This window comes from Gigantopelta aegis, unplaced genomic scaffold (genome assembly GCF_016097555.1).
Source record: "Gigantopelta aegis isolate Gae_Host unplaced genomic scaffold, Gae_host_genome ctg1716_pilon_pilon, whole genome shotgun sequence".
Lineage (NCBI taxonomy): Eukaryota > Metazoa > Mollusca > Gastropoda > Neomphalida > Peltospiridae > Gigantopelta > Gigantopelta aegis.
In genome coordinates this window covers 84,454-110,651 of record NW_024532777.1, presented here as the reverse complement: position 1 = coordinate 110,651, position 26,198 = coordinate 84,454, and the positions used below count along the sequence as shown (strand labels likewise).

The following is a 26,198-nucleotide window of genomic DNA, read 5'->3' as shown; positions in this document are numbered from 1 at the left end:
AAGTCATATTTTTGACTCTACGGTTGATATCAACTGTACAGTAGTCAATGATATTACTCCACTTATGATAGCCTCATCTTGTGGACATGCAGAGATAGTAGAAAGTCCTCCTACAAGGTGGAGCTCATGTCAACTGTACAGACAATGATGGGGTACAGTCCACTAGTATATGCTATAGACAGGACACAAATCACTTCAAGTTATAGAACACTACTTAAATCTGGTGCTAAACCTAATATCTTCATCAATGACCAAAGCGTTGCTGACAAAGCAAGAAAAGAAGGAAGAGAAGATATCTGTAAATTGTTAGAACAGTTTAAAGTTTTAAATACAAAAAAAAAGAGAGGAAGAGAACAACCAGTTACAACTCAGTAGTGGATTGGCCATCTCTATTATTGAAGCTGCAAAAAAAAAAAGGCAATATTGAGGATGTTGAACTCCTACTACTAAAGAGAATACAGATGTTAATATTCGAAAAAAGAAGATGGATGGACTGCTCTAATGCTAGCTAGCCATAAATGTCATATGCAGGTAAAGTTGAAGTGCTATTGAAAGGAGAATGCAGAGTTAATATTCAGAGCGGAAAAAGGAATGGACTGCTCTAATGCTAGCTAGTCGAAATGGTCATACACGATTGGTCGAACTATACTCAAAGAGAATGCAGAGCAGATGTAATGATAGGATAAAGAAGGATGGACTGCCCTAATGCGAGCTAGTCAATATGTTCATACACAAGTTGTTGAATTTACTAATCAAAGAGAATGCAGATGTTAATATTCAGAACAAAAAAAGGAATGACTGCTCTAATGCTAGCTAGTCGAAATGGTCATACACAGATTGTCGAACTATTACTCAAAGAGAATGCAGATGTTAAGATCAGGATAAAGAAGGATGACTGCTCTAATGGAAGCTAGTTATAATGGTCATACACAGATTGTGGAATTACTAATCAAAGAGAATGCAGATGTTAATATCAGAGTGAAAAAGGAATGACTGCTCTAATGCAAGCTAGTCGAAATGGTCATACACAACTTGTGGAATTACTAATCAAAGAGAATGCAGATGTTAATATTCAGAAGGAAGATCGATGGACTGCCCTAATGCTAGCTAGTCATAATGGACATACACAGGTAATTGAAGTGCTATTGAAAGAGAATGCAGATGTTAATATTCAGAGCGAAAAAGGAATGACGCCACTGCTCATACTAGCTAGTCAAAATGGTCATACACAGATTGTCGACTACTACTCAAAGAGAATGCAGATGTTAATGATCAGGATAAAGAAGGATGGACTGCTCTAACGGAAGCAAGTTATAATGGTCATACACAGATTGTCGAACTACTACTCAAAGAGAATGCAGATGTTAATGATCAGGATAAAGAAGGATGGACTGCCCTAATGATAGCTAGTCGAAAATGGTCATACACAGATTGTCGAACTACTACTCAAAGAGAATGCAGATGTTAATATTTCAGAGCGAAAAAGGAATGACTGCTCTAATACTAGCTAGTCAAAATGTCATAACACAGATTGTCGAACTACTACTTCAAAGAGAATGCAGATGTTAATAATCAGGATAAAAAAGATGGACTGCCCTAATGCTAGCTAGTCGAAATGGTCATACACAGATGTCAACACTACTACTCAAAGAGAATGCAGATGTTAATATTCAGAAGGAAGATCGATGGACTGCCCTAATGCAGCTAGTCATAATGGACATACACAGGTAATTGAAGTGCTATTGAAAGAGAAATGCAAGATGTTAATATTCAGAGCGAAAAAGGAATCAATGCCTTAATGGGAGCTAGTGGTAATGGTTATACAGAGATTGTTGAATTACTACTCAAAGAAATGCAAATGTTAATAATCAGAGCAAAGAAGGAATGACTGCCTAATGGGAGCTAGTGGCAAATGGTCATCCAGAGATTGTTGAATTACTAATCAAAGAGAATGCAGATGTTAATATTCAGAACAAAAAAGGAATGACTGGCTCAATGCTAGCTAGTCGAAATGGTCATACAGAGATTGTTGAAACTATTACTCAAAGAGAATGCAGATGTTAATGATCAGGATAAAGAAGGAAGGACTGCCCTAATGCGAGCTAGTCCGATATGGTCATACACAAGTTGTGGAATTACTAATCAAAGAGAATGCAGATGTTAATATTCAGAGTGAAAAGGAATGACTGCTCTAATGCAACTAGTCGAAATGGTCATACACAACTTGTGGACATTACTAATCAAAGAGAATGACAGATGTTAATATCAGAAGGAAGATCGATGGGACTGCCCTAATGCTAGCTAGTCATAATGGACATACACAGATTGTTGAACTATTACTCAAAGAGAATGCAGATGTTAATATTCAGAGCAAAGAAGTAATGAATGCCTTAATGGGAGCTAGTGGTAATGGTCATACAGAGATTGTTGAATTACTACTCCAAGCGAATGCAGATGTTCATATTCTGAGCAAAGAAGGAATGACTGCCTTAATGAGAGCTAGTGGCAATGGTCATACAGAGATTGTTGAATTACTACTCAAAGAGAATGTAGATGTTAATATTCAGAGCCAAAAAGGAATGACTGCTCTAATACTAGCTAGTGAAAAATGGTAATATAACACACCGGTTTGCGTCGAACTACTACTCAAAGAGAATGACCCGATGTTAATATTCAGAAAGAAGATCGATGGACTGCCCTAATGCTAGCTAGTCATAATGGACATACACAGATTGTTGAACTATTACTCAAAGAATGCAGCATGTTAATAGTCAGAGAAAAGAAGGAAATGAATGCCTTAATGGGAGCTAGTGGTAATGGTATACAGAGATTGTTGAATTACTACCCCCCACAAAGAGAAGTGCAGATGTTCATATTCTGAGCAAAGTGAAGGACCATGACTGCCTTAATGAGAGCTAGTGGCAATGGTCATACAGAGATTGTTGCAATTACTACTAGCAAAGAGAATGTAGATGTTAATATTCAGAGCAAAGAAGGAATGAAATGCCTTAATGGGAGCTAGTGGCAATGGTATACAGAGATTGTTGAATTACTTCTCAAAGAGAATGCAGATGTTAATATTCAGAGCAAAGAAGGAATGACTGCCTTAATGGGGAGCTAGTCCACAATGGTCATTCACAGGTTGTGAACTACTACTCAAACAGAATGCAGATGTTAAGATTCAGAGCCAAAAAGGAATGATCCGCTCTAATATAGCTCGTGAAAATGGTAAATACACAAGGTTGTCGAATACTACTCAAAGAGAAATGCAGATGTTAATATTCAGAAAGAAGATGGATGGACCTCCTCTAATGTTAGCTAGTCAAATGTGGTCATACAAAGTTGTCAAACTACTACTCAAACAGAATGAGATGGTAATATTAGAGCCAAAAAGGAATGACTGCTCTAATACTAGCTAGTGAAAATGGTAATACACAGGTTGTTGAACTACTACTCAAAGAGATGCAGATGTTAATATTCAGAAGAAGATGGATGGACTCCTCTAATGTTAGCTAGTGAAAATGTTAATACACAGGTTGTTGAAACTACTACTCAAAGAGAATGCAGATGTAATATTCAGAAAGAAGATGGATGGACTGCTCTAATACTAGCTAGTGAAAATGGTTAATACACAGGTTGGCGAACTACTACTCAAAGAGAATGCAGATGTAATATTCAGAAAGAAGATGGAGGACTGCTCTAATACTAGTATTTGAAAGAGCACTCTTGAAATAGTTGATGCTTGCTACAATCAAAAAGCCGATACTCATATAGTAGTGTGTATAAAGGAATTGAAATGACAGCACTTATAATAGCAGCTCTTACTGGTAACAGAGGCATTGTTGAAGTGATCATAGACAAAAGTGAACCAAACTACTGATGAGATTGAAAAAGCATTAGTACTATTATGTTATGGTGGTGACCTTGGTCTAATACTTTTCTCTCAAGCAAAACTCACACCCACTAATGAATCAGAAAGAACTAGTAGTATCATGTGTTAAAGGAGATTTAGCTGCAGTTTCAATGAAGACATAGATAATCCAGACACTCCACTGGTATGTGATGTTACTCCACTTATGGGTGGTAGCTTCATCATGTGGCCACATGTGATATAGGGATGCTTCTTATACAAGCTGGAGCTGATGTTAATAAACAAGAAAGTTATTATGGGTTTCACTCCTTTGTTCCTTGCAATATTAGGTGAACAATCCACAATAGTAGAGATGCTCTTAGAAAAAACGGTGCTAATCCACTAATACTATTTCTATGAATAAAAGCTCCATTAGATGAAGTTAATGAGCATTGAACGAAAACCATTATTGAACTATTAATTAAATATAGAGGTCAAATAGAATCACAATTACAGGACACAAAGCAATCATCAGAACAGACTATAAAGTCATCATCACAAATATCTAGTGAGAAATGACCACACCTACATCTTCACTAACAAACCAGTGAATTGAGAAATGAAGTTAATAAGAAACAAATAAAGAGGAAAAAAATGCAAAATTTCAAGTCATATATTTAGTTTATTTACTAACACACATCTTAAATCCTACTCGTTTTTACTCGTACCATTTAGGGATACCAGTGTAAAACAAGATAAAATAAAACAAGACAACAAGGAAAAATCTCAAGAGGACTACCTTTGTTCCTATTATATCATAATTTGTTGTGTATCTTTTATGTTAACATTTTTTATGTACTTGTTTTTTTGGTCCCCTTTGAGTAGTCCTTATTTTTTTATGTAGAGATGGTGTTACTATTTGTTGTCTTTATTTTCATTTTTTTTTTTTTCTATAAAGTTATCTAAATACTACATCTAAACCTGATTTTTTACTGTTTTTAATTGACTACAATGATCTGATCCTATTGGTAGGTGTGTTATCTATTAATATATTTGATATGTAGGCCACTGTGTGTTTAATTCACTACAATGACTGATCCTATTGGTAGTGTGTTTATCTATTAATATATTCTGATATGTATTGCCACTGTGTGTTGCTAATTACTACAATGACGATCCTATTGGTAGTGTCCTCGCAGTTATCTATTAATATATTTGCTATTATTTTAGTGTTGTTTGATCACACATAACATTTCACTTACCTGATATAAATCCTGAAGCCCAGACACTTCTCTCGTCAAAAGACTCAATCTGAGACCCTCCGTCAATTTCTGACCTCGATCTTGAGCTAAACTAGCTCCTTGACTAGCTAGTTCTTGACTCCAAAGTTTTCTCTCTTCACGGAGACCCTTAACAAGAGATTCTTGAGCTAAAACTTAGCCAATAGACAAAGATGTTCCTAGACAGCATTCTAACATGTCCAGTATTAACTAGTTATCACCCCCCCCCACATTCTTGTAATATAGATACTCTTGATTCTAGTTTACTTCTTGTAGTCATCTCGTGTCTAACTGTCCTATCTTCTCTCTATATTGTGATAGTATTGTTGTTGATTTGTTGTTAATTCTGTGATACGACTCTTTTTGTTCTTTAAAACAATCCTAAAATGAAAGGACTAAATAAAGTGTCACAGCTGCTATATCTTAATGTAGAGAGTTCACTGATAATTTAGTAGCTCTTACTTTCTTTATCTCTTAATATTGTTAGCTCTTCTTGACATGTAGTGAGGATCATCAGTTAACTTGTCATGAATTTGATTCTAACTGCAGAGAGAGAGGAGAGCCCGGAGAGAGAGAGAGAGAGTGTGTCATTATTTTCCATACTCTATACTTGTGTGTACTCACTTGTTGGATAACGAGCTGCTTCAATTCTCAAAGCAGCGCTCGGAATTCTTCCTCAGATCATGATATGATTTCGTTGTTGATGTTAATCTGTTTAACAAGTTATAATAATGAAGTACCCTCAATAATGATTTATTGTACCTTTTTTTGTATTGTACTACTATTGTTTCTAATCTCATTTCTCCCTTTCAATCTCCTTCCCACTATCTCACGTACATCTCGACTTAGCGGGAGGTTTCAATGGGTCCAATTCTTTGCTAAAAATCGGACACATGTACACACATCACATGACAGTCACATGACATCTACTGGTGCTCTTGGTTCTCTAGTGGCCCAGCAACTCTTGTAGTTCTTGAAGTTGTTGTTGTAATTTCTTACCACCTGATGTTGAAGAGCAACCTCACGATCACAGCACCAGCTCTGACTTCAACCTCTCGTAATTTCTCACTCTGAAAATAACAATATCTGATATAATGTGTTTGGTTTGTGGATGAGGTGCTATAAGTACTTCAAATAAAACTGACATACCATATCATTATAAACTTGTGATCTTGCTTTCTCTAATTGTTAGTTTGTTCCTCTAAATTTCTAAGTTGATTGTTCTGATCTTCACATCTTTTTTGTAATCGTTCTACCAAATTCATTTTTTTTGTCACTTTGTACAGACTGAAATAATAAGTGATAACTTTGTCAACATCCTCACAACAGGGACATGATTGTTGATGCTGCTAACATCAGAGCTTCCAACCTGTTGTGATAAGATGACCATTAACATTAGATCCTCGTGATAAGAGCTTATCAACAATAGCCTCACTACCACACTGAGCAGCTGCCATTAATGGAGTTATCGATGTGACTCGTCCTCAACATTGAACACCAGCACCACGATCTAACAAGTCTTGAACGACGGTTAAACAACCACCTTGGCAGGCAGCCACTAGGGGTGTGGGTCCCCCAGCTGTTACCAAGGGTCAATATTAGCGCCATGTTTGTAGTAGAGTGTAGACCACTTCATGATGTCCGTAACACAAGGCTTGTAGTAATGCTGTCATCTGTAGTGATTAGGTTGGTCGACTAGGACGCCATTTTGAAGGAGGAGTCGTGTTACCTTCTCGTGTGCCATTGGCTGCTGCATACATCAAAGGGGTAGACCCCTCTTCATCAATGCAATCAATACGGCCCGAGATATGTAGATTTTATCATATCATGGTCACCTGCATTCAGCAGCTGTAATCACTTCACGGACGTGATTCCAATTATACTAAAGGAGAATGATTGAATTATAAACAAAAATAATAACTAACTGCTATCTCCTATTGTAATATCATTTTAGGACAGGAACTGAAATTAACTTTTAATTTCAATATTAATTAACTTATTTCATATAATTAAGAAAATCATGGTACAATATATTAGGTCAATTCTTTCTGAAATCATGAAATGTTTTTGATAGTCGTTGAAACTTGGCCTCCATAGCTTTCCTTTTCTTAGCAGTCTCTGTTAATACTTGTCTCATTTCTTCTTCAACTATTGCCACTTTTCTATGAGCTTCTAATATTTCAATGTCTTGTCTCTTAGTGCCTGGCCTAACTCTCTCTTCTATCAACTTGCTGTGATTTATTAAAGTGATTATTTAAAAGATATCTTGACTTGTTGTAACTGCTCAAGAGATTGTATGGATGGATAACATGGATTTTTTTTTTTTTTTTTGGATGAATAAATACATGATGATGGACAGATGATGATAGATTAAAATGATCAATATAGTTCAACATAATTTGATTCTAAAATAGCTTGATCTCTCTCTTTTATCAAATCTTGTTCACGTTGTTTAGCTTTCTCTTGTAACTGATGTACATGTTCCTAGATAGCTATTAATCCCCCCTCTCCTCCCATTGTCACTTAATTTTACTAGACAGAGAGAGAAAGATGAAGAGATACCCCCCACACACACACCCCAACACACACACACACCACACACACACACACACACACACACACACACCCACACACCACATAACATACATACAGAACGAACATACAGACATAATACATACAGACAGACAGACATACATAATACAGACAGACAGACAGACATACATACATGCATACATACAGACAGACAGACATAAGGTGATACCTATATTTTCTTTCCATTTCTTTTCATTTTCTTTACTCTCATATATTTGTTGACGTTCACATATCATTTTTGTTCAGTAATAATATCAAGTTGTTCATTAAGATCTTGTCTACATGATTGTTCCTGCTCTAAATCATTATGTAGTACATCAAGTTTGTTTAACCAGTCAGACTGGTTTGATGAGAGCCAGCTTTTAATTGCTGATACTTCCTATCAATAGATGGAATAAATGATGAATGGAACGTGGATGGACAGATAAATGTATTAATGTATTAATGGAGGGATTAATTGTACTTACTCTTTTAAGTGTTTGATAGTTGAAGTTGATCTTCAATCAACTTTCTCTCTCACACGTACTGTATTTACTGGTCTAAATAAAAGATCACTACTATAACATCATAGTGAAGATAATATAGCTACTATTCTTGTATATAAATGGTTTTATATCATCCCTGTCTATTTGTTATGAACTATGAAATTATATGAACAAATGGTGCCCCATAGGATTGTAATATATAGTTAGGAATGAGTTCTATCCAATCACTAATAACTGATTATCATTATGTATTTATTATTTATAAAACACAATATTCATGAGCCTGAGCCATTTTGTGTACATATTGGTGTCAAATTATGACCTTTCCATCCACTAACTGAGTCATACTAGAATGATATTGACACTCCTCACCATGATAATATTAATAATATTCAATGCTCTCATAGTTATTAGCCAAAACCACTGTACAACGTGTCAGTCTAAAATATTTCATGACAATTATTGCCTTATAAAGAAAAATAAGGTTATTAGCTGTTGTGACAAACACTGCATTCCATAGCCAACCAATAAAAATATAAAAGGGTACCAGTTGCTACACCTTGGCAGTTAGTTGCTGTCAGTTGTCTACAATATAAAGTACTTTAGTTGTTAATAAGTGTCAGCAGATCAGTTGTTCTGTCTGGTAGTAGACCACAGTATGACCAGTTAATAAAATTACTAGATCCTCTAGTTAATTGGCAAAAACAAGTTTGGTACTTTCTTACGTGGGATTAAGACCCCTACAACTGAACATATCCAAGAAATAGAACGTGAACAACCAAAAAAGAAAAATGACCAACAAAAAGCTGCTCTTTTTACAAAATGGCTCAGTATCTCATCCTGAGGCATGTGGCAAAGATGTACTGTCTGCACTAGAAAATCATCAGAAGAACACCACTTCTAGCTTTAGATGTACAGAACATCTTAACACAACTTCATTAACAGCTCAAACTACATCCATGGTATTTATAATGGTTATAATAACTTATCTATTTATAATTTTATGTAGGTCCTCAAGAACTTGTTAAAACATGGTAATGACAGAAAGAGACGAAGATGAAAAAACAAATTCACACTACTCTAAACAAAGTCTAGACAGAAATTTCAGCGATTAATGGTAGCGGAAGCTTCGATCCCATATCTCTTGATCATAAACTACAACATCAACAACTAGTACTAGTGGACTTTATTAGATGGATTGAACATCGAATAGAAATGGGTTGGAGAACTAAAAAGACATTGATGATTTAGATGGAGGTTTTCAAGAAAACTACATCAATATTTTGACTTTATAGACTGTGAATGAACACTAATTGTAGATATGATCTTGTTTTGGAACAGTTTCTGAATGATGAGTGCTTTGGAGAAGACCCCAGAAAAAAACCTTGTCAGCAAAACTTAAGGAACATATGCGGTCAAAGCTGAGACCACTTCGTTGCTCGTCTACAGTAAAAGAAACTCAAAACTAAACTAAGAAGATCTATTTCTCCACAACTAGGTAAATTTATCAAATATGCCTACAATTCAAAATCTGTTACATCAATCCATGGAATGATGCTACTATTGGAGGACTTTATCTACTAATAGAGGACATTTACTACCTCACAAATCAAAGCAATCAATCCTTAAGTATATAGAGATTGATACAGGCTCAGTTATCATCAAATACATTGTCCTTAAGTCAAAAGCTGATAGCCCATAGCTCATGCTCAAGGCAGGTTACAGTTTATGCTCTATTGGTATCTTTGGTCTAACAATTAATGGTGAACTCATCCTCAAAGACGACGAGAAGAATGAACTTCACTTTTGAGTCACTCTTCTAGAAGCAGCAAAAGCTGGATCATAATGAAGCTGTGGAGTTCCTCTCCAATTAGGAGGTGGATGTAGAGAATAAGATATCAAGTTTATTAGTAGTAACATCTCTACATACAGCATGTCAATATGGACACTCTCAACTTATTATTACTTTATTAATGCCTTACTAGACTATTTTACACAAGAAAAATCCAACTTTTCATATCATGTGCTGAAGGAGATCACATCTCTACAGCAAGTCATATTTTTGACTCTACTGTTGATATCAACTGTACACTAGTCAATGATATTACTCCTCTTATGATAGCCTCATCTTGTGGACATACAGAGACAGTACAAGTCCTCCTACTAGGTGGAGCTAATGTTCAAACAGTACAGACAATGATGGGTACAGTCCACCTAGTATATGCCCTATAACGGGACACAAGTCACTTCAAGTTATAGAACAACACTACTAAAGCTGGTGCCAACCTAATGTCTTTATTAATGACCAGACTATTGTGATAAAGTAAGAAGAAGAAGGAAGAGAAGATATCTGTAATTATTAGAACAGTTTAATGTTTTAAATATAAACAAAAAAGAAAAGGAGGAGAAGCAACAGTTACAACTCAGTAGTAGATTGACCATCCCTATTATTGGAGCTGCAAAATAGGCAATACTGAGGTTGTTAAATTTCTACTCAAAGAGAATGCAGATGTTTAATATTCAGAATGAAATATAGATTGACTGCCCCTAATGGTGAGCTAGTCAACATGGTCATACAAAGATTGTCAAAACTACTACTCAAAGAGAATGCGATGTTAATATTCAGAATGAACATAGAGTGACGCTCTAATGGTAGCTAGTCAACATGGTCATACAAAAGATTGTCAAACTACTACTCAAAGAGAATTGCAGATGTTAATATTCAGAATGAACATAGAGTGACTGCCCTAATGGTAGCTAGTCTAAATGGTCATCACAAGGTTTTGAACTACTACTCAAAGAGAATGCAGATGTTAAATATTCAGAATGAACGTAGAGTGACTGCCCCTAATGGCAGCTAGTCTAAATGGTCATACACAGGTTGTTGAAATTACTACTCAAAGAGAATGCAGATGTTAATATTCAGAATGTAGAAGGATTGACTGCCCTAATGGCAGCTAATCTAAATGGTCATACACAGGTTGTTGAACTACTACTCAAAGAGAATGCAGATGTTAATAATATCAGAATGTAGAAGGATTGACTGCCCTATGGTAGCTAGTCTAACCATGTCGTCATACACAGGTTGTTGAACTACTACTCAAAAGAGAATGCAGATGTTAATATTCAGAATGTAGAAGGATTGACTGCCTAATGGCAGCTAGTCACAATGGTCATACACAGGTTGTTGAACTATTACTCAAAGAGAATGCGATGTTAATATTCAGAATGTAGAAGGATTGACTGCCCTAATGGTAGCTAGTCTAAATGTCATACACAGGTTGTTGAATTACTACTCAAAGAGAATGCAGATGTTAATATTCAGAATGTAGATGGATTGATGTCCTAATGCTAGCTAGTCTTATTGGTCATAACACAGATCGTTGAACTACTACTCAAAAGAGAATGCAAGTGTTAAATATCAGAAGGAAGATGGATGGACTGCTCTAATGTTAGCTAGTCTAAATGGTCATACAGAGGTTATTAAACTACTACTCATAGAGCATGCAGACCATTAACATTCAGAGCAAAAAAGGAGAGACTGCCCTAATTGTAGCTATTGAGAATAAGCATTCTGAAGTAGTTGAATACTTGCTACAATCAAAAGCAAATCCTCATATAGTAATGTGTATTAAAGAATTGAAATAACAGCACTTCTTTTAGCAGCTCTTACAGGTAACAGAGAGACATTGTTAAAGTGCTCTTAGACAAAAGTGAACTGACTACTGATGAGATTGAAAAAACAGTAGTACTATTATGTTATGGTGGTCACCCTACTCTCATTACCTTCCTCTCAAACAAACTTCCACATCTCACTAATGATCAGAGAGAACTACTAGACTCATGTGTTAAAGGAGATTTAGCTACAGTCATAATGAAGACAATAGATAATCCAGATACTCCACTGGTACGTGATCGTTACTCCACTTATGGTAGCTCATCATGTGGACATGTTGATATAGTGGGATGCTCTTCATACAAAACTGGAGCTGACGTCAATAAACAAGAAAATCATTATAGTTAACTCCTTTGTTCCTTGCAGCTAACTGGTGGACAACCCACTTCAATAGTAGAGATGCTCTTAGAAAATGGTGCTAATCCTAATATTATTGCTGCTATGAATGAAACACCCATTAGATGTAGCTAATGATAATAAAGATGAAGCCATTATTGAAACTATTAATTAAATATGAGGGTCAAATAGCATCACACTTAGAGGACACAAAGCAATCATAGAACAGACTATAAAAGTCATCATCACAAACATCTAGTGAAACAATGACCACACCCTACATCTTCACCAATAACTAGTGAATTGAGAGAAATAAAACTAACAAGAAACAACAAAGAAAAAAGAATGCCAAGTTTCAAGTCCTTATTTAATTTATTAACTCCGTACATCTCAAATCCTACTAGTACATAAATAAATATGACAATAAGGAAGAAGATCAAGAGGACTACCTTATTCCTATTATTATCATAATATGTTGTGTATCTTCTATGTTAACATATTTTTTATGCAATTGTTTTTTTTAGTCCCTTTGAGTAGTGTTTGTATTATCATGTAGAAATGATGCGATTATTGTCTTATTTTCATGTTTTTTTTTCTATAAGCCATCTAAATACTACATCTAAAGCTTATTTTTTTACTTGCTTGCAGTCTTTTTTAAATAGGGAAAAGGAGGTGTGTCATGAATGAAGAGACAGCAGCAATAGTGTCAGTGGTTTAGTTAGTTATTATTATAGAAAGACACTATGAAAGATTATGATCACCTTTGGACAAAGTATTTAATAATACAGTTTGATAGGTAGTGTTATAGTATGTTTAATTACTACAATGACTGATCCTATTGTAGTGTGTTATCTACTAATATATTCTGATAGGTAGTGTTTAGTGTGTTTAAATGCTACAATATTTTATTCTATTAACTTTCTTGGAAAACTTTAATTACTTGTTATATTATAAATGTATAAATTTAAGACTGGTATATTGTATTTGTGGTTCAAGACATTTTGTAAATATTTAGACAAACCTTCTTAGATCCACTAATTGAGACATAATACTTATAATATAGATCATGACATCAAATTTACTACAGTTATTACAGTAAAATAGTCACAACAGACTTATATTAATTGATAATCATTACATATATTTTCTATTATAGTAACAAAGAAAGGCTCAGTTTGCGCTAGCAGGTGGTATCAATTTTAACCCTCTCCTTATAATTTATACCATAATTATTAATATTATAATAGATGGTTTCTTTGAACTTGATAGCCTCGTATCTTGGTATTCTTTTCCTTTTTCAAATACCTGATTATGAGGCTATGAACTAGACAGCTTACATCTGGAGTATATATATTTTAGTTAAATCTCTTGTTTCTACACCCTATGTCCTAAATTATTTAGATTCCAATAAGTGAATGACAGATTGGTGATCTAACTGATATAAATACTTAGGAAAAAACACTTAGTGTCTTTCCTATAATTGTCTTCATGTGTATACATTTCAATTTTCAAGTAATCTGTTCAAAAATTCTTACAAGCTTTACTACCTTGTAGTGTGAAGTGAGCACCATTTGAAGCAGATTTTCATACACTACTTAAAGAATCAACTCATTTCTATTGAATTATCATGTTTTTTATATATCTTTGTTTATATTATTAAATTATGAAAATGATGACAAATTCAATGGAGAGTTTTGCTGAAATACTCTTGGGACTCTAGAACTTGTGGCAGTGAAAGAAAAAGTACTGTTGTATTAGTTTAGCTAATTACTGTTTACTGCAATAGCTCCATTATTTTATGTGCAGAATTGAAGACTGATTTTATTCTAGGACAAGAGTAATTATGTGATGGGAGTTACCACTCCCAGTTATTACAATATTAAAAGTTGTCTTTTGATATAGAGATTGTTTGTAGGTCATATGATCGACACCAGTCAATGGAGAGCTAGCATTGGGTTATGGTATTGTCATCATATACCATATACTACTAAAAAGACTCCTTCTACCACTGATACCCCTGGATGGATTTGAAGTCACTATTGATTGTCAGGAGATGAGGGTGGTGGTACTTTTGATATTCTCTTTAGTCTTGTTTCTCTTACTTCTCTCATTTTATCAGGAGAGATATGAAACTTAATCCTGGACCTAAAACAGGTCAGTAAACAGGTATACACCTATATAACTGATGTCTTATTTATTTCAATGAATTAACATCAAATAATGCTTACGACTTCTTGTTAAGAGTGGTTTTGTCATTGAAGATAAATGGGACCAAACTCCTTGTGTCTCACTCGAGGGAGAGGAGACGACTCAAGACAATGGCCAGTAGTGATCAAGATTATCACTTTGCTTTAGAGGAAGGTTTACAATGGTGGATTACAAAATGGTACTGCTCCCTCTTGGGAAGAACTTATCTCAGCTGTTGAAAGTTGTGGTGATAAGGATTGTAGCTACTACAAGTGAGAGGACAACTAGATATTAAAGATGAAGGTATTCACTATTTATGTTCATTATAATTAATGATATCAATGTAAATATAATATATTAGTAAAATATATAATAGACATTGAAGCTTTACTCTCAGAAAGTAGTGGAATTGCTTGACAGTCCCTCCTTTCTTTAACAAGGGAAATAGAAAGACATACAGAAGGAACAAGGGACCAAGTTAGAAGCCCTTCCTGTGGTAACTCTGTAGATCTTTCTAGTAATACAGAAGAAAGTACCATGGCTACAGAAAAAAATGAAGTTCACAAAAATATTGAAGAGTGTACTAACATGCCATTTTGCTCATTTAAGTGACCAGTTAAAGTCATGTTTTTCCCACAATTTGGCTGCCAAGACAAAGATGGCTATTCACATAAGCTGATAAAAAATCAGTCAAGAGCAACAAAACACCTCATTCGAGATTCCCACTGTTTCGCATTGTGATTGATGAATTTTGAAATGCAATGCAATTTATCAAAGAAGACATTTCAAAGTTACAAGAACATGGTCAACTTTTCTTACAATGTCTCTCCAGTGAAGGTGGTCCTACTAAATTATCTGTCAAAAGTTTATTGTCAAGATTGGATTATTGAAGTTAAAAAGAAATGTTGATATCTCACTAGATCTATACATGTGAATGATCTTATGACAACAGGATATACAACAACAAGTCAGTAATAGAAAATGAGACATTTTTTGATATTGAAAGCACCAAATGTGCACTCTCTCTTTTTGTACTATTATAGTACATTTCATATGACAATGTAAAATTATGTTAGATGTGCTACAATGGATCCTCATATATCTAAACCTCTTTAATCCAAACTCACAGATTATCTGAACAAACTCATGATATTATTAACTCTGAGTACATAATAATTAATTGACTATTTTTTAATAAAGTCCACATGGTCCAGAACAATTGTTGAAAGTTGATCCACACTAGCTAAATTAAATAAATTTATTAGTAAACATTGTTTGATTACTAATATATGATAGAATGTGACTGGTCATGAAACTAATTATCATCCAGTGTATGGGTATGCCAATTATAGAACATAACATAAATGTACTATGTAATTGATTGTTCATGTAGCTGTTTGTTAAAAACTATGTTTGAAATAAGCTGTTAGATCAGTATAGTTTACTATGGAATTCAACCTACACATACATACCCCCAGCTGGTGTCATTAGATAACATTTGGTTGAACTATATAACTGTACAATTCCATAGTAATGAGTAATCAAAAAGTATATATTGTAAATACTTTTCATTGTAAGCTATGAATGGAACCTAGGACTATTCTGAATAGGTCAATTAAATAGAATATATAATGGTATGTAATTACAAAGAGTCCATACAAAGATACATGCAAGTAAAACAATCAAAAACAAGATTATAATTAAAAATCATCCTATAATTGTTTGGACGATACTGACTTCACAGTGAACACTGACTAGAGCTACAAAGATTGGAGAACTAGCAGCAGTTGTCTGTGGAAGAACTATAGCTATAGAATGCTAGAATTATATGCAAAGAAGCAAGCTAGCCAGAAGCTTTAAGCATTGTCAGTCACATGCTTGTCATTAGGATTAATGGATTCATTATTTACTCTATGAGTCAGTCAGCAGGCAAAGGATACAGTTTAATTCCATTTGTTACTCTCAAAGTCGCATATAACAATATATTAAAATGATGAAAACAAACAAAACCAGTTATAACACATGGTCCAAAATAAATACAGGACTACATGTGCCAGGCAGTAATATTAATTGTAACAATTATGTAGGATCTTGCTTGCACATAACTTAGGCAATAAAATATATAGCATCATGTCAGTGCACTTAGTTTTTCTTTAATTACTATACGTTGGACTAAATATTTTATCAGGTTAAGACCTGGATTATGAAAGGCTATGTCATCTATTGGAATGATTAAAATTGTTTTGTATAATAAATTTACTCATCTGTATAGAATAGAAACATATAAGCAGCAATTTTAGCTAAATTGCAGCTTGCTATATAACCATGGAAATGATAGCCTTAGAAAAGAGTCTATAAACTTACACACCATCTTAGGAGGTGTATTAAAGTATTTATTGACCTGAAATGGAGCAATCTGATTGGGTCAATTTAGGCATTGCATGTACAAGACACAGTACTGATTAGCGATTACTGAATGTTTTGATACTTTGTATAAAGAACAATTTGGTTTAACTAGTTTATGTTACAACTTTAGAAATGTGAAAGAGCTCAATAAAAGAAGTAGGTGCTTAAATAAGCCTATAAGTCAACTTTAACAATTATTTGAAAGCATTATAGTTAAATCAGTAGAGTTGAATGGGCAGCCATTTTCCAGACCATCCCTCCATATTAAACATACAATTCTTAATGATTTATCATTTATGCCGGTTCTCAAAAACTTTGTAAAATACTAACATTGCAAAGTGAAGAGGAAGAAAACACAAGTTAATATTACTTAAAAAAACATAGACAAAACCTTCAGTGTATTAATGGTTGCTGTTCGATCATCTCTTGATCATAAACTACAACCCACACCAACAACTAGTATTAGTGGACTTTATAGATGGATTGAACATCGAATGAAATGGGTTGGTGAACTAAAAGACATTGATGATTTAGATGAGGTTTTCAGAAAACTACATGCATATTTTGACTTCATAGACTGTGAATAATTGTGGATATGAGTGAACAGTTTCTCAATGATGAATACTTTGGAGAAGACAAGAAAAAACCTTCTCAGTGAACTTAAAGAACATTGCTCAAAGCTGAGACACTTCGTTGCTCGTCTACAGTAAAAGAACTTAAAACTAAATTAAGACAGATCTATTCTCCACAACTAGTAAATTTATCAAATATGCCTACAATTCAAATCATGTTACTTAATCCATGGAATGAAGCTACTATTGGAGGACTTTATCTATTAATAGGACATTTACTACCTCACAAATCAAAGCAATCAATCCTTAAACATATAGAGATTGATACAGGCTCATTATTATCAATACATTGTTCATAAGTCAAAAGCTGATAGCCTCATAGCTCATGCTCAAGGGAAGTTACAGTTTATGCGTCTCATTGGTATCTTTGGTCTAACAATTAATGGTGAACTCATCCTCAAAGATGACGAAAATATGAACTTCACTTTTGAGTTAGCTCTTCTAGAAGCAGCAAAACGTGGTCATAATGAAGCTGTGGAGTTCCTCCTCAAACTAGGAGGTGATGTAGAGAGCAAGATATCATGTTTAGTAGTAACAGCTCTCACTACAGCATGTCAATATGGACACTCTCAAACTTATTATACTTTATTATGCACTTACTAGACTATTTTACACAAGATGAATTCCAACTTTTCGTATTAGGTGCTGAAGGAGATCACATTTCTACAACAAGTCATATTTTAGACTCTACTGTTGATATCAACTGTACACTAGTCAATGATATTACTCCTCTTATGATAGCCTCATCTTGTGGACATATAGAAACAGTACAAAGTCCTCTACAAGGTGGAGCTAATGTCAACAGTACAGACAGTGATGGGTACAGTCCACTAGTATATGCTATAAACAGGACACAAGTCACCTCAAGTTATAGAACAACTACTTAAATTGGTGCTCAACCTAATATCTTCTCAATGACCAAAGCATTGCTGACAAAGCAAGAAAAGAAGGAAGAGAAGATATCTGTAAATTGTTAGAACAGTTTAATGTTTTAAATACAACACAAAAAGAGGAGGAAGAGGAGCAACAGTTACATCTCAGTAGCGGATTGGCCATCTCTATTATTGAAGCTGCAAAAAAAGGCAATATTGAGGTTGTCAAACTCCTACTTAAAGAGAATACAGATGTTAATATTCGAAATGAAGATGGATGGACTGCTCTAATCTAGCTAGCCATAATGGTCCTATATGCAGGTAATTGAAGTGCTATTGAAAGAGAATGCAGATGTTAATATTCAGAGCGAAAAAAGGAATGACTGCTCTAATGCTAGCTAGTCGATATGGTCATACACAGATTGTGGAATTACTAATCAAAGAGATGCAGATGTTAATGATCAGGTATAAGAAGGATGGACTGCCCTAATGATAGCTAGTCGATATGGTCATACACAAATTGTGGAATTACTAATCAAAGAGAATGCAGATGTTAATATTCAGAAAGAAGATGGACTGATGCCCTAATGCTAGCTAGGCGATATGGTCATACACAGATTGTCGAACTATTGCTCAAAGAGAATGCAGATGTTAATATTCAGAAAGAGATGGATGACTACCCTAATGCTAGCTAGTCGATATGGTCGTCATATACAGATTGTCGAACTATTACTCAAAGAGAATGCAGATGTTAATGATCAGGATAAAGAAGGATGGACTGCCCTAAATGATAGCTAGTCGATATAGTCATACACAAATTGTGGAAATTACTAATCAAAGAGAATGCTGATGTTAATATCAGAAAGAAAGATGGATGGACTGCTCTAATGATAGCTAGCCAAATGGTCATACCAGGTTTGTTGAACTACTACTCAAAGATAATGCAGATGTTAATGCTCACTGAAGAAGGGTGGACTGCCCTAATGATAGCTAGCCAAATGGTCATCATACACAGGTTGTTGAAGTATACTCAAAGAGAATGCTGATGTTAATATTCAGAAAAAAAATGGATGGACTGCCCTAATGATGCTACTAGCAAAATGGTCATACACAGGGTTGTGAACTACTACTCAAAGGGAATCCAAATGTTTAATGATCAGAAGGAAGAAGGATTGACTGCCCTAATGAAAGCTATTGGGAATGACATCTTGAAGTTAGTTGAATGCTTGCTACAATCAAAAGCAGATCCTCATATAGTAATGTGTTTTGAAGGAATTGAAATGACAGCATTTGTAACAGCAGCTCTTATTGGTAACAGAGACATTGTTGAAGTACTCATAGACAAAAGTGAACTAGCTCCTTTTGAAATTGAAAAACACGTAGTACTATATAGTTATGGTGTGTCGCCCTACTCTCATTACCTTCCTCTCAAAACAAACTTCCACATCTCACTATGATCAGAGAGAATACTAGACTCATGTGTTAAAGGAGATTAGATACAATTATAATGAAGACATTAAATAATCCAGATACTCCACTGGTACTAGGTCTTACTCCAATCATGATAGCTTCATCATGTGGACATGTTGATATAGTGGATGCTCTCATACAAGCTGGAGCTGATGTTAATAAACAAGAAATTATTATGGGTTAACTCCTTGTTTCTTTGCTGTACAGGAGGTAAATCCACTTCAATAGTAGAGATACTCTTAGAAAATGGTGCCAATCCTAAATGTTATTACTGCTGCATGAATAGAACTCCATTAGATGAAGCTAATGATAATAAAGATGAAGCCATTATTGAAACTATTAATTAAATATGGAGGTCAAATAGGCATCACACTTAGAGGACACAAAGCAATTTCAGAAACAGACTATAAAGTCATCATTACAAACATCTAGTGAGACAATGGACCACACCTACATCTTCACTAATAACTAGTGAAATTGAGAAATGAAGCTAATAAGCAAACAGACAAAGGGACAAAGAGTGCCAAATTTTTAAGTCTGTATTTTTAATTTATTAACTCCATACATCTCAAATCCTACTAGTACATTTAAAGATATCAATGTAAAACAAAGATAACAAGCAGGGAAAAAAAAGAAAACAAGACAAAAAAAAAGGTCAAGAAGACTATCTCTATTACTATGACATCATAATATGTTGTGTATCTTTTTTGTTAACATTTTTATGTACTTGTTTCAGTCCCTTTTGAGTAATCATTGTATTGTTATGTAGAAATAATGCTACCATTATTGTCTTATTTTATTTGTTTTTTTTTCTATAAAGTTAGCTAAATATTACCATCTAAATCGAAAAAAAACGATTATTTACTTGTTTGCAGTCTTTTTTAAATAGGGCAAAGGAGGTGTTGTCATGACTGACTTGTGTTAAGAGACAATAGTGTCAGTTTATTAGTTAGTTTATTATTATAGAAAGACACTATAAGAGATATGATCACTTTGGGATAAAGTATTTTGTAATACAGTTTGATGTGTCGTGCCTACAGTGTGTTTAATTACTACAATGACTGATCCTATTGGTAGTGTGTTATCTACTAATATATTCTGATAGGTAGTGCTATAGTATGTTTAATTTACTACAATTTTTTATTCTTTTAACTTTCTGGAAAACTTTAATTACTTGTTTATATTATAAATGTATAAATTTAAGACTAGTATATTGTATTTGTTGTTTAAGACATATTTGGACAACCTTCTTAGATCCATTAATTGAGACATAATACTATAATATAGATCATGACATCATAATGACATCAATGTTACTACAATTATTACAGTAAAAAATAGTCATAATAGATTTATATTAATGGATAATCATTACATGTATTTCTATTATAGTAACAAAGAAAGGGTCAGTGCTAGCATGTGGTATCAATTTTAACCTTCTCCTTATGTTTTTATACCATATTATTAATATTATAATAGATGTTTCTTTGAACTTGATAGCCTCTATCTTGGTATTCTTTTCCTTTATCAAATACCTGATGTGAGGTATGAACTAGATAGCTTTACATCTGAGTTATATATTAGTTAAATCTCTTGTCTCTACACTCTATGTTCTAATCATTAGATTCCATAAGTGGACAGACAGATTGTGATCTAACTGATATAAATACTTAGGAGAAAACACTTAGTCTTCATAATTGTCTTCATGTGTATACATTTCAATTTCAAAGTAATCTGTTCAAAAATGCTTACAAGTTTTTATTACCTTGCAGTGTGAAGTGAACACATTTGAAGCAGGACGTTCATACAAGACTTAAAGATCAAGTTTAATTTCTATTGATTATCATGTTATTTATACATTTTTGGTTTTATATTATTAAATTATTAAAGTATATTTATGGCAAAATTCAATGGAGGAGTTTTGCTGAAATACTCTTGGGACTCTAGAACTTGTGGCAGTGAAAGAAAAAGTGTATGTTTTTAGTTAGCTAATTACTGTTTACTGCAATAGCTCCATTACAGAATTCCAGGACAAGAGTAATAAATGCGTGGGAGTCACCACTCCCCCAGTTATACAATAAGTGTCTAGAGATGTTTGTAGCTCATAATGATTGATACGTGTCAATGGAGAGGCTAGTATTGGGTTATGGTATTGTCATCATATACCATATACTACTAAAAAGACTCCTTTACCACTGATACCCCTGGATGGATGAAGTTACTATTGACATAGGAGATGAGGTGGTGGTGGTACTTTGATGTTCTCTCTAGTTTTTGTTTCTTGTACTTCTCCTCATTTTATCAGGAGATATTGAATTAATCCTGGACCTAAAACAGGTCAGTAAACATTAAAAAAACATAACTGATGAATGATTTGTTTTCAATTTACTTTAATAGAGGTTGACAGCAGTTAATGCTATACCCTTCTTATTAAGAGGTCGTTTGATTTAAAGATAAATGGACTGAACTCACTATTTCTTCTAGGTGTGTCACTCGAGGAGAGGTAGACGGACTCAAGACAATGGCCAGCACTGATCAAGACTACCACTTTGCTCTAGAGGAAGGTTTTTACAATGGTGGATATAGCAAATGGTACTGCCCCTGGTGGGAAGAACTTATTTCAGCTGTTGAAAGTTTGGGCTAATGTGGATGTAGCTACTACACACTGAGAGGACAACTTAGACATTAAGAGTGAAGGTATTCACTAGTTATAGTTTATTATAATAATAATCAATGTAGTATAATATATTAGTAAAATATATAGTACGACAGAAAAATTTACTCTCAGAAAGGTAGTGGAATTGGCTTGATAGTCCCTTCCTTCTTTAACAAGGGTGAAATTAGAAAGACGTACAGAAGGAACAAGTGACCAAGCTAGAAGGGCTTCTTGTGGTAACTCTGTAGATCTTTCTAATAACTAGCAATACCAATGCTACAGAAAATGATGAAGTTCATAAAGTGTTTAAGATGTATTTTCCAGCATTTTTGCTGACTTACATAACCATTGCAGTAGATGTTTGTCACAAGTTTCTGCAGCAATGTATTCTAAAGGACTGATAAGTAAATCAGTCCGAGGATTCTCCAACTGTTTTTTACAATGTAAATTGTTGAATTTTAAAGTGGAATGAATTTAGTAAACAGTATTCAAAAGGTACGGAACATTGTCAACTTTTCTTACAATGTCTCTCCAGTGAAGGTGGTCCTACTAAATTAGCTGCTCAAAAGTTATGTCAAGAATGGGTGATAAGTCAAAAAAGCAATGTGATATCTCAGTAGATCTTACATGTGATGATCTTACAAACAGGATCGGATATAAAACAACAGGTCAGTATTATAAAGTGATCAGGACACTTGCATTTTGGAATTAAAGCACAAATTATGTGTGTTGTTCTCTCTTTTTACTACTATAATAAAATTATGTTCGACATGTTACAATGAATGCTCATATATCTGGACCTTCTTTAATCTGAACTCTCAGATTATTTGAATAAGCTCATGATATTATTTATTCATGAGTACATAATAATTAATTGATTAATAAAGTCCACATGTTCCAGAACAATAGATGAAGCTGATCCACACTAGCTAATTTACCAATAGATACAAATAGTAAACATTATATTGTTTTGATTACTAATAGATGAGGGGAAGTGACTGTTCATGAAACTAATTGATTAGAAACAATGATGATTTTGTAAAATAGCTAGACCGATTTATTTATACTATATAAACTGTAAATTCCATAGTATCAATAATCAAAACAACATATGTTTGTTAACACTTTTTATATATTGGTAGGCATGTATGAAACCTAATGACTATATCAGTTACAACAACTACACTGTAAAATGGAATGGTTGGTTTAACTAATATATAGTTTATAATGGTTACATGTGGAAAATATAAACATAATACTATTTTTGTTTACTAATATATTATGAAATTGATGTTTATATAGCTACATAAACAGTATATATTAATAATGAAAATAGTATTATGATTACTTTTGATGCTTTTGTTATCCTTTTATAAAGTTGTTAATTTAGGACTGAACAAAGACTCTACTTCATTAGTACTTTCTATTTATGTAGGGATTAATAATCAAGAAGTGACAGTCACTCCAGATTTCCTGTAGCTGAAGAATTAGAAAGTCTTCAAAAAGAATATACAAATTTAGTTAAAAATATTAAAAGTGTCCTACGTAAACTAATTGATAATGGAACACTTGAACTTATTGATATTTCTGATTATCTTGGAGAATATTATAGAATAGAAGGATTAACAGATGCTACAGATATTCCAAGACTATTCAGCAACTTTGGCCATAGTATAGCTACCTTGATGTGGAGGTATTAGAAGTTATCGTTAACAATGAGGACTTCTCTAATTAATGAGAGGATAAAGAAGGACATGTGTACTTATAAACAACATCTCAAAGAATTTAAACAATCAACAACACTTGAAAAATTCAAGAATGCAGTTACAGAAGCATTGATACCAAATCCAGAAGTCACATCAATTACTTGGTGAAGTGGTTATCAAACTTAATCGGAATGGGGGAAAAAAGACATTAGAGAACTTTAAAAACACTGGTTAACTACATGTTCCATCAGAGAATGACTCATATACGAGTGGAGGAAAGGATCAATATATATAACTCTACTTGTACCTAGATCAAGATTAGACTTCATCTTGGAAATTGGCTCTTTAAGGAAAGAATTTGCATCACTCATTGGTATCTTTGAACTGACTATTGATGATGACAAACTATCTTGAAAAGAGAAGAGAAATCAATTTTCTTTGACCAAACATTACAAAATGCTTCAAGATTGGTAATGATGAAGCTGTTCAGTTCTACTTGATTTATTGATAATATCAATTATCAAAATGAAGAAGGTAGTACAGCACTTATATTAGCTAGTAAAGGAGGACATGAACAAGTTGTACAAACACTAGTATCAGCTGGAGCTAATCCTAACATTCAAGACAAAACTGGTATACTGCATTGATGGATAGCATGTGATACAAAACTCCTACAGATAGTCAACATATGTACTCCAGACTAGAGCTAATCCTGATATACAAAACAATAATGGTGACACAGCTATCATAATAGCATGTCGAAATAATCACTCAGATATTGTGAAGTTATTACTTCAATTTAATGCTGATCACCTTATTACAACAAGAAATGATGATACAGCTCTTACTGTATCTGTATATCTAAACTCCATTGAGATAGTGGAAATGTTACTTGATAAACAGCCAGGAAACCAGAAATTAAGTTTAGTAGTAACATCTCTCACTACAGCATGTCAATATGGACACTCCGACTTATTATTAGTTTATTAATGTACTTACTTGACTATTTTACACAAGATGAATCCCAACTTTGTATTAAGTGCTGAAGGAGATCACATCTCTACAACAAGTCATATTTTTGACTCTATTGTGATATCAACTGTACAGTAGTCAATGATATCACTCCTCTTATGATAGCCTCATCGTGTGGACATGCAGAGACAGTAGAAGTCCTCCTACAAGCAGGAGCTAATGTCAACAGTACAGGACAAATGATGGGTACAGTCCACTAGTATATGCTATAAAAACAGGACACAAGTCACTTCAGTTATAAAACAAACTACTTAAAGCTGGTGACTCAACTTAATGTCTTTATTATGACCAGAGTAATTGTTGAATAAAGTAAGAGAAAGAAGGAAGAGAAGATATCTGTAAAGTATTAGAACAGTGTAATGTTTTAAATATAACAGGAAAAGGAGGAGGAGCAAACAGTTACAAAACTCCAGTAGTAGATTGGACCATCCCAAATTATTGAAGCTGCAAGAAATAGGTAATATTGGGGATGTTAAATTACTACTCAAAGAGTATGCAGATATTAATATTCAGAAATGAAGATGAATGGACCATGCCCTAATGCTAGTTAGTCAAAATGGTCATTACACAGGTTGTTGAAACTACTACTCAAAGAGAAATGCAGATGTTAATGCTCAGAAAGAAGATGGATGGACTGCCCTAATGATAGCTAGTAATGATGGTCATACAGAGGTGTTGAACTACTACTCAAAGATAATGCAGATGTTAATACTCAGAATGAAGAAGGGTGGACTGCCCTAATGATAGTAGCCAAAATGGTTATACACAGGTTGTTGAACTACTACTCAAAAAAGAATGCTGATGTTAATATTCAGAAAGAGATGAATGGACTGCTCTAATGTTGGCTAGTCAAAATGGTCATACACAGGTTGTTGAAACTACTACTCAAGAGAATGCAGATGTTAATGCTCAGAATGAAGAAGGGGAGACTGCCCTAATGATAGCTAGTAATGATGGTTATACAGAGGTTGTGAAACTACTACTCAAAGATAATGCAGATGTTAATACTCCAGAATGA

At 33.9% G+C, this 26,198-nt stretch overlaps 1 protein-coding gene across 1 annotated transcript; it reads left to right on the top strand.

Annotated features, from left to right (window-relative positions):
- The first annotated feature begins 247 nt into the window (after positions 1-247).
- On the top strand, positions 248-26,198 carry LOC121391096 (kinase D-interacting substrate of 220 kDa-like). The gene is made up of 5 exons (XM_041522843.1): positions 248-298; positions 1,331-1,419; positions 22,271-22,419; positions 24,680-24,781; positions 25,996-26,198. Exons 1-5 carry the CDS (start codon positions 248-250, stop codon positions 26,196-26,198), a joined length of 594 nt encoding a protein of 197 aa, XP_041378777.1.

What these genes read in the sequence shown, in the direction of transcription:
- LOC121391096 (XM_041522843.1), top strand. Translation starts at nt 248, where the DNA reads ATGACCAAAGCGTTGCTGACAAAGCAAGAAAAGAAGGAAGAGAAGATA. An exon ending in AGAAGGAAGAGAAGATATCT is followed by an intron (nt 299 to 1,330) that starts GTAAATTGTTAG and finishes GGTCATACACAG; the next exon opens with ATTGTCGAACTACTACTCAA. An exon ending in ACTTATTTCAGCTGTTGAAA is followed by an intron (nt 22,420 to 24,679) that starts GTTTGGGCTAAT and finishes ATCAAAATGAAG; the next exon opens with AAGGTAGTACAGCACTTATA.